The sequence below is a fragment of the Triticum dicoccoides genome, chromosome 5B (assembly GCF_002162155.2).
Source record: "Triticum dicoccoides isolate Atlit2015 ecotype Zavitan chromosome 5B, WEW_v2.0, whole genome shotgun sequence".
Taxonomy (NCBI): Eukaryota; Viridiplantae; Streptophyta; class Magnoliopsida; order Poales; family Poaceae; genus Triticum; species Triticum dicoccoides.
Window position 1 is genome coordinate 531,546,418 of NC_041389.1, and position 10,329 is coordinate 531,556,746.

General features: G+C 48.8%; 2 protein-coding genes across 2 annotated transcripts; both read left to right on the plus strand.

The window, feature by feature from the left end:
- Positions 1-944: 944 nt before the first annotated feature.
- LOC119309952 (protein SPT2 homolog) lies at positions 945-2,769 on the plus strand. The gene is made up of 2 exons (XM_037585843.1): positions 945-1,690; positions 2,689-2,769. The coding sequence occupies exons 1-2, from the start codon at positions 986-988 to the stop codon at positions 2,767-2,769; spliced, it is 786 nt and encodes a 261-aa protein (XP_037441740.1). The 5' UTR covers positions 945-985.
- Positions 2,770-4,897: 2,128 nt separating this feature from the next.
- On the plus strand, positions 4,898-5,795 carry LOC119306015 (putative zinc finger protein At1g68190). Its single transcript, XM_037582374.1, has 2 exons — positions 4,898-5,414; positions 5,527-5,795. Exons 1-2 carry the CDS (start codon positions 4,950-4,952, stop codon positions 5,527-5,529), a joined length of 468 nt encoding a protein of 155 aa, XP_037438271.1. The 5' UTR covers positions 4,898-4,949; the 3' UTR covers positions 5,530-5,795.
- The last annotated feature ends 4,534 nt before the right edge of the window (positions 5,796-10,329 follow it).

Sequence of the window (10,329 nt, forward strand, 5' to 3'; positions counted from 1 at the left end):
TAGCGTCTGCAAGCCAAATGATTGGAAAGTTGTGCATATAACCAACACTAAATAAAAATATCTTATATTATGAGATAAAGAAAGTAATACTTCCTCCGTTTCGTAATATAAGAAGGGAAAATTTTGTTTTTGCCACTCTAGATTTTGCCAATTTTCCTTATGTCACTCTAGATTTTGACATTTCACTTTCGCCACTCTTAATTTTTGACAATTATCACAATTGCCATTCCCGTGGCAAAAGCAAAATTTTCAGAGTGGCAATTGTGATACATTTCAAAAGCTAAGAGTGGCAAAAATGAAATAAAATTATTCTGCTTTTGCAATGGAATGGAAATTGTGACAATTGTCAAAAGCTAAGCGTGGCAAAAGTGAAATGTCAAAATCTAAAGTGGCATAAGGAAAATTGGCGAAATCTGGAGTGGAAAATAAAATTTTCCCATATAAGAAACGCTTTTTACACTAGTATAGTGTTAAAAACGTTTTTATATTATAAAATAGAGGTAGTACTCCTCAGTCTTAGGGGGTGTTAGGTTGCAAGAGACTAAACTTTTTTTAGTCTCCGAGACTAAAGAAAAAACCCTTTCGATAGAGTTTTTTTCTAGTTCCTTAAAAAATCTCCCTTCTGTTTGGTTACACAGGAACTGAAAGAAACTTTAGTCAGTCCGTGTAACCAAACAGGGCTTATAGTCTTCGCCGAGGGAGTACTCCCTCGCCAAAAACGCGTCCTAATTTGTTCAGAGAATAAACATTTTATATTTTTTCCAAAGGAAAATCAGCCTGCTGGACAAAGCTACACCTACGGACGATTTAACCAGGCGTGCAGGTTTGTAGGGTCTAGGCCGCGGCCACCGCAGTCCGTCTCCTTCTCCAAGCCGAATTCGTCATCACCTATAAAACGGCCACCACCTCCCTCCCGTGGCCTCCCTCTTTATTTCCGCGGAACGGCGGCGTGCGGGACTTGGTTTCTCGCGGCTTTCCTTTCCCCATGGCGGAGTTCGGAGAGGAGGACCTGGCCGTCGCGGCCGCCAAGATTCTGCTCAGCCTCCGGAGCAGGAACCTCGTGCGGTGGCCGGAGTGGATCGCCCGGCCGTACGACGGTCTCCAGCGGCCAGAGGAGGCCGAGCTGCCGCCGATCCCGGAGGGATGGCGGAAGCGGCCGCGGTCGCGGCTGCCTGCGCGGGCTGAAGGAACCGCGTGTCTGCCGTCGCTGAAGAGCCCCTCCGAGCGGCCGGGGCGCCCCGTTCTCGGCGGATCCGGCGCGTGTTCCGGCGAGGAGGAGGAGGAGGAGGAGGAGGAGGAGAGGGCGTGGTCTGCCCCGAAGCCGAAGCGCCTGTCTTTCACCGCGCGGAGGCCGGAGGTACCGCCGCACTACTTCTCAGGCTCGGCAACCGGGTCCGGCCCTTCCACGAGCGGCGCCGACCGGGCGCGGTCGCGGCGACGGGCGCGCGTGAGCGAGAAGGCGACTGCCGCCAGCGTGGAGTCGAGCCCGGAGACGCCCTTCGACTTCGCCAACGCCGCCGGATCGGGAGCGTCCTCGAGCGGTGACGAAGCAGCGCGGCCGACGGCGGCGCAGGGGTCGGGCGGAGGCGGAGGGCCGTCAAGCGGCACCGAGGGGCGCGGCTCGCCGACGAAGCGCTCGCGGACGGACCTCGCCGCCGGCGAAGCTGCGGCGACCGAGGCTAAAGCGGAGGTGAGCTTTCTTATCCCGTTCTCGTTTTCCAATTCTTCGCGGCGTCTCCGTCCGGCTTCTGCACTCTCTATCTCTCTCCGATCCTTTGACGGTTATCGGTCGGTTATCTATCTCGCCTGTGCCGCTCACTTTTGCCAACGAAACTAGCGGAAAATGATTTCGGTGCGTTTTTACTAGAAAAAAAATGATAAAAATGATTTTGGTGCCTTTTTTCCTATCGCTGATGCGTTCCCACATGCGACGTGATGTTCGTTTGGATTTGCACGTCGACATGCATCTTCCGCTTGGGTTTGGGTCTTCAGGAGGCTGCTCCTCCTTTTTCTTTTTTTTTCTTCTAAATCTCTGGGTAATTCGTACGAGTACTAGTGGTAGATAGTTTTTTTTTATTTCGTTCTGACTTGCTTTGCAAGACAACTACTTTTTCCTCGCTCTGCTTGCGGTAGAGGTTGTTGTAGACTCATCGGATGCCTGCCGGCCGGCAAGGGCTCGTGGGCCGCGGCTGGCGGTATCGTGCCGCCGGGCCCACCATGGCTGCCAGTCCTTTCGTTCAAATTTTTTACTTACTCCAATCAAGATCAACTCTACTAATAACTGTCTACTCGCTCCGTTCCTAAATAGTATTTGTCTTTCTAGCCATCTCAAATGGACTACAACATACGGATGTATATAGACATGTTTTAGAGTGTAGATTCACTCATTTTGCTTCGTATGTAGTCACTTGTTGAAATCTCTAGAAAGACAATTATTTAGGAACGGAGGGAGTATATTGTAAAAAAACAATCCATTGGTAGAAACAGTTTCTTAAGAAAAGAAAAATCTACCAGTAAGCGTGTTTGCTTATTTTGTTGCCACTAGAGTGGCAGCTGCAGCTGGATTCCGTCTTGTTTGCTGTGCATTTTTTGTTTTTAAATTCCCCGTTGCGTGCATCGTGGACCAGTTGAGTTTTGAAATGTTGTTGCTTCATCAAGCTAAAAATCGTTTTGACTGATGCTGTGCAGGAGCACAAGATCAAGGAGGATTACCGGGACGAGAAGGGCCACCTGCTGTTCGACCTCAACGAAGCTTGGGGTGGTAACTAACAGCAACAGGCGATCGAGCAGAGGATTCTGCTTAGCTATATAGCTCCTAGTTCGTGTGCTCTCAAATGTACATAAAGAGGTCCGGCTAGTAGGAGAGGAGATAGTAAGGTGAGGGTTAATTAGCTTAGACGAAGGGGGGTTAGTGAGTGAGTACACTCATCATCATCATTAGATTTGTCAGGTTAGTTTAATCGGTCTGCTCTGTTCGCCTGTGTTGTGCTATATGCACTGGATATCGTTTGTCATTCAGAAAGTCGATCAATGGAAATATGATGCACATTATATATTGCAGCGCACAACAAAACACAACGCTGATGCATGTGGATGATTTTGCGACTTGGACATGTCTCCACTAATCGTCCGTGAATGATTTTACAATCTATAAAGTCAAAGTACACATGACAGTTCTGAAGAAGAAAAACACACACCAAATTTGATGAACAGTCACTGCCATTTATCAGGCTCCTCTGTCGAAATGAACTGTTACACAATTACTGGAGCTGCTGCCACATACTATCATCACATTCACCCCAAAGTATTATCCTAAATCTAATACTGCGCCAATCTTTCTCGGAAACTATTGAAACTACAATGTCACTTTTGAAATGTAATGTTATACTATGACAATTTCCAATCTTTTCTCTACAAAAAAAAAGTGATTGATTAGGTATAATTTTAGCATTAGCTACGTTTTGTCTCGTACAATATCTATCTGATATCATTATGTGCCACAAACCATCTTAATTTTTAATTTTTCATACCCGTTTATTAAGTATAACTAAGTGACCTTGACATCTATGGGCCCAGGCTACCCTGGTATATGAGTTGGCAGCCAATTAGCCAATTAACAAGATGATGTCTATGAGTGTTTGCCTTGTTAAATATATTTTATTAGAAAAAAAGACATCTTATATTATGTGATATTGCTTAAGTTGGACCTCAATACAACTAATTTACCACCTAAAAGAAAGAAATTTAGCCTGCCAAGTATCTAACTCGTTTTCTATTTTAGCCTCGCTTTTTCTCCGGCTATTTTTTCCAAGTATATAGTGTTTTGGACAGAAAGCCCCAAATACTTCATCCATAAACCGCCTTCCCCGCAAAAAAAAAACCGCCTTCAGAACAAGTAAAAATTTCTTCACATACTTCACAGTCAGTCCGAGCTTCTTCAAAACAAACAATTTCACTTTTACGAAAGCAATCTTCAGACCTGAAGAATGTTCAAAACAACATCGGTACAATCCTAATGTTGACTTGGCGTGTGTGGCAATTGCAGTCGGACGTGGTGCAAGGAAAGGAAATTCGGACCATTGAGGTATCGGCGTTTCGGTGGATGGTTCTTATCCATCGGCGGATGGAGCAGCATCTGTGTCGTCATGATGGTAGTGTGGTGTTTGCCGCTTACTGATATATTTTTAGTTGCAATGATGCTTTGGAGACGGAGATTCATGCACGGATGCAGGACATGGTTTTGGCAATCCAGCACCCAGAGGGTACTATAGTTGTTCAATCCTACTCTTCGGAAGCATTGCGAAGTTTTTTCACTTCTATACTAAGCAGGTCAGCGTATGTGCACTTAGTCGCGGAGATAAAAGCATACATGCTTTCCCATAATCTTACAAGAGAGCAAAATAGGGTAACAGATCATTTAACGTTATATAGTCGTGTGTGGCTTGGTCAAGGACCTCCTTGTATAGAGCAATTACTGCCTCTGGAATGTAACCCCTATCAATATTAATATGGAATAAAACTCCCTTTTACCTCGCAAAAAATAAAAGACAGCTAGGATAAGCAAGTTTCGCTCGTAGGTGGCCACATCTGCTGGCAGGCGTACACCGTGGCATGGCGCTTGTTCCGGAGCGCGGCGTATGAGTCCATACCGCCGGGGCATCCGCGTCCGCGCCGTCAAGGAGGAAGGCCACGAAACCGCGCAGACGGACCTCGCCAGGTCCCGCCCCTGCCGAGGACCCCCACACGAGTCGTGGCCCGTAAACTAACCGCGCGAGCAGCACGCTCGCCGTGGCCCGCATTACCTGGGGACTCGGCGCACCCGTCGACCGCAAACCAACCGCCAAGACCCTTCCTCGCCGCCTATTTATTCACCCCTAGGCCCCCACCTCGCCGGCGCAGCCGCCCCATCCATCGACCCGCAGTCGCCGCCCTTGGCACGTGCAGTGCGGATGTGCTGGTACATGAATGAGGAGTGCCATCACTCTGCACACGCCATCATAATGGCGGACCGCCACCAGCCGATCCCGCCGTCCGCGTGCAGCAACTGCGTCACCGAGCGCGCCCTCGTCTTCTGCTTCGCCGACGGCGCCAGGCTCTGCCTCCAGTGCGACGCCGCCCTGCACGGCGCCAGCGCGCTCGCGAGCCTCCACCGGCGCGCCCCGCTCTGCGACGCCTGCGTCGTCGCGCCCGCCGCGCTCCGCTACCAAGTCGGCGGCCACCGGGCCACGCTCTGCACCGACTGCGCCGACCGCCTCGCCCTGCCGGACGGCGGCGCCTCCCTCGTGCAAGAGTACACCGGCTGCCCCACGCCCGCCGAGATCCTCCGCATCCTCTCCGTCGAAGCGCCGTCCTCGCAGGATGACTTCGACGCCTGGCTCGCCGACGTCCTCCCACAATTCCTACAGGAGATTCAGGTACCATATCTACTTTGGTTAATTTCTAAATTTCACTTCCTTTTTGCGCCAGTATATGCAGTTGACGGAGACTCTTCTTGATGATCTTGTGTGCCAAATCTTACATGGACAGTGATATATTGTGTGTGATCCAGTGACTGAATTCAGTGGGTAGTGCTGCTCCGGCTATGTATCGATCAAGGGAATGATATAGAGAAGAGAGAATGATGACAATACAAGTGAGTGAGAGAGAGTGTGAGTGATTAATGAAGGGATATGAGGAGTACATTGTGACAAATAAGGAAGTGGGGAGTGTGCTCTATCTTTGATGAAAAAGGGAAGATTTCTTTCCTGACACATGTAATGGTGGATCGATGATCTAAGGATCATATGAATGATTAATGAAGAATAGCATGCATATTCAGTTCTCATCTCAATTTTTGTGGTGCCAAGCTTGATCTTTATCCAACTAACTGATTAACTGACTGACAGTACCTTCTAATCACTATTGAACGCATATGTTAGTTAGTTTGACTGTATACACCACACAAAAAGCAAAAAGGAAAATTAGACAGATACTACAGAACCAGTGAACCCTCAAGAAACAAAAGGCACACCTGAAGGATTTTTCCTTAACAAAATGTAGTAGTTTGACTATTTGGGTATGAGAAATGTGCAATTGCAATCTTGCTTTTTCAATGAAAATAGGGGACTGCTACATACTCAATATGGATCGGAGGCTAATTATCGACTTCCAAGTAAAAACTGAAAATAACTTTCATTTAGTACTCTCTCCGTTCTTAAATATTTGTCTTTCTAGAGATTTCAACAAATGACTACATACGGAGCAAAATAAGTGAATCTACACTCTAAAATATGTCTATATACATCCGAATGTAGTCACTTGTTGAAATCTCTACAAAAATAAATATTTAGAAATGGAGGGAGTAATATATAACTGAATCAACTAAAAACCTTCCTTCTTTTCTGGCACACAAAGCCAAGAATGCTAGCTTACAAGTGCCAAGATAGGTTTCACTGCCTCGACGAATCGACAGGTAATTATGATTGAATATCTCTCTTATGTACTCCCTCCGTCCCAAAATTCTTGTCTTAGATTTGTCAAGATACGGATGTATCTAATACTAAAATGTGACTTGATACATCCGTGTTTAGACAAATTTAAGACAAGAATTTTGGGACGGAAGGAGTAGCTCTTAACTAGGATGGCACATGAGTACTCATTCAGTTGATTTGTGCTGCTCTCAATACATTCATGGAGGATGGATCTCAAATCTGCGATGCGAATGGGACAACAACAATAGTAGGAGATCAAAGAGGCACCAGCACCAGCAGCTTCAATCATAATTACCTGTCTCAATATGCCAAGTTCTCCATTTTTTTTATTTTTTATTTTTTTAGAAAAGAGGGATGACCCCCGGCCTCTGCATCCAGGAGATGCATACGGCCATATTATTGATTATTCTTGAGGACCTTACAAAGTATTACAACAATAAGTCTGAATCCACCATCTTGGCAACAGATGCCACTACTCCTACCCAAAATGATGAAGGGGTGCTAGCTAGGCCACTACCCGAACCACTCACCTAAGCCTAACATCAAAAGCCGGAAACCGAAACATATTCGAAATCCCCAGCCGAGCCACATACTGGGTCTGGGGCACAATCCGGTCAGACGCACTCGTGTGTCGTCGCCACCATCTTCCGCAGGTCCATCTTCAGATCATATCGAGGTTTCTACCTTATCTGGCCACTCAGCCATCGGCGTCACCATGACGCCAGACAACAACCTCCTCCGCGCATCGGGCGGCGAACCTCCACAGCGCCATGCCGCCGATCCTCGCCGCCATCAATGAGTGAGATGAAGTACCGCTCCACCACGGCAAGTACATTAGTGCTAAGCGAAACGGCTCACAACCGCAAGTCATCGGACGAAGGCGAAGATCCATGGAGAAGGCCAAAAGGGGCATAGCCAAAGCAGTGGTCAGGGATTGGACCGAGACCACGGCAGCCGCCACTGATAAGAACAGGCTACCTCACACCGTCACCACGCCACTAGCAGCTCCACCCCACCCGAGCAATCCCCGGAAGACGCCTTCAAGAAGGATCACGGCACCGGATGCCGCCATCGACCATGCAAGGGGAGGGCAGGTCTTCACCTGTGCTCGAGGGAGAAGTGGGAGGGGAGAACCACACCAAAGCCTCCAGGAAGGACCACGGCGCCGAAGACGTCGCCTTTGGTGAGGCCGCCACGCCGGCCAGGGGTTTCCCCCGGAATCACGCCCAACCACCAGATCCGTCCGTCCAGATCCCCCAAGACGGCGACGAAGCCACCAGGGGCTGGAGCAGGGCGCAGATCGAAGCAGATCACGGGCAGGAACGGAGCTTCTCCAGGAGCGCAGGACGACCCACGCGGGGGCGCCGCCTCTCCATCGCCCGCCACCCCCCCGCCGACCGCACGGCCAGGGAGGCAGCCCGCCAGCACCTACCGGCGCAGCCCGCCGCACCGGCCACGCCGGACACCGCCCATCGGAGCCGCCGCCCCGGACGCCGTGGCCCTCCGCGAAGGCGAAGCCACCAGATCCCCGCCGCCACCTTCATTGGTGTCGTGCGGCCGGGCCGGCGAGCACCTCAGGCGGCGGCGGAGGGAGGGGATAGGGTGGGGGAGGCGCGGAGGGGATTAGGGTTTCGCCCCCGGGTCGCCTCAGGCGAGGCGACGCGAGGGGAGGGGAGACAAATAAATTTTTCTTTTAATGGGGAGATTTTCACTTCCCGGCCTCTGCACCAACTAAGGATGCATACGGCCATTTTAGTATGAGTACCAAGATAAACATGGTCCTCAGATTTTTTTTAAATGAGTATCAAGATATTTCTTGATGATTGGTTCCACCACACATCAAGCTTGATCCTCAATAAACGGGAAAAAACCCCTGTGCATCACCTGTCAATTCCAGGAATTGAACTCGGGTCGTTGGGTTGCACAACCACAGACCCAACCAAGTTCTCCATAGTGTCTCAATATAGGAAGTCGTTCCTCCTCACTGCTCTTGTTGAGAAGATGCAGCAACCACTCCCGTCATGTATGCTCGATGTTTTCCAGCCGGGGCATCCTCCAATGCTTACTCATCGCACGCCAGAATCCTCGAGCCATCGGACATCCGCAAAAAGCGTGGAAAGTATCCTCGCGTTCCACGCCACAGATCGTGCAAATGTCAGAAGTCTCGATCTTTCTCTTTGCCTTATTTTCCATTGTAGCCAGAGAGTTTGTGACAAGCCGCCAAGAAAACACGCGTACCTTTGAAGGGGCAGGGCACCCCCACAATGCTTCTCTGACAGCACGTGTGCCGTCCGGCGCCCTGCTCGTGACGCACGATGACCTGCGGTTCCTCTCGTCGAGGGCAAGGCGGTAGGCGCTCCGTACAGTGAAGACGCCCGTGGGATCAGGTGCCCAGGTGAGGACATCCTCAAAGCCCCTTGTCGACAACTTGATCTTCGTGATAACCGCAACATCCACGGGAAGGAAGTGGCGTCGTAGGAGATCTCCATACCATCTCCCGGCATCATCCAGTAGCTCTGCCACGCGTCTCAAGCGGCATGTACCTCTCGGTGACACTGGCTTGAAGGAGAAAGGGCGGAAGAGCCAAGGGTCCCTCCGAATGCGAATGTGTTCCCCGTTTCCTACCCTAAAAATCAAGCCCTTCTTGAGAAGTTCGAGGCCATAGTGGATAGCGTGCCAAGTCGGCGAGGCATTACAACACATTATCTTCAAAATTACCATTAGGGTAGTAACTTGCCTTGAGGGCGCACAGTGAATCCGGCCGCGTAATGAGACAATAACATTGGCGGCAACAGCAGCTGCCACCATCGATCTTCCACATCTTATCATCATCATACTCATCTTATAACCCATCCTCATCGTCGTGCCAGCCGGTCATGACATCAACTACCCTTCTGCAATCCATGGGCAACGATTATCATCCATCGCTGCTCCTCGATGGCTTCCCTACTTTCTGCCCTGCCTTGCCCCTAATATCACTGCCACCACCACCAGAGAACGGGCCTGGCTGTCATGATGCCAACCAGCCATCGCAGATGCTGGCCGCAGATGAGAAAGCAGCGGCGAATCCTCATCAGCAAGATCCGAGCACCGTTAGTAAGAAGAGAGATGAAAGGGACAGAGCCAAGCAAAGGTACTACGAGAAGAAGAAAAACAGAAAGTAAGTCTGAATTAATTTTTCATTTGACAACTCTTTTATACAGACAAAAAAGTATGCGAGTTCGAATTTGAATTTGAAACAATTTTGCAGGTTCTGCAAGCAGATCATGTACGCATCCTGAAAAGCGAGGACGGACGCGCGAAAGCGAATTAAGGGCAGATTCGCCAAGGCTACCAATGAACACCAACACATACTACACCCAGATGCAGCATAAATTCACGATTGAATAGATCAGATAGATCTTTTTCTTAATTTTTCTCTTTTTTATAATATTCCTTTTGCATATAGACAGTGCATATACACAAAAACCAAACATTTTTTAGTTACATCATTTTCTTCGCTGTAAATAATGCCTCAACACATTACAGTGGGTCATGCCTAGGTAGAACACTCTTGTACACAGCACACAAATACGTACCTCTTAACCATTTTCTCGTTTTTCTGTTATTTTTTCTTAACCTTTTTTGATAGTTTGGGGCTCACTCTTTTTAGAGAGATAGTTTTGGGACACATTCTATTTAGGGAGGTACTTATGGTAGCTGGTACCAAGATGTAATAATATTTTTTGGCCCGGAAAACTAAAATCATGGATTTTCATGCATTACCAATGCTTGTATTATCTGATACTACTGGTTTTTCAAAAATATGAACAAGCTAAGGCGTGCGTGCTTACGATGTCAACAAAACAATTGCCCCCCC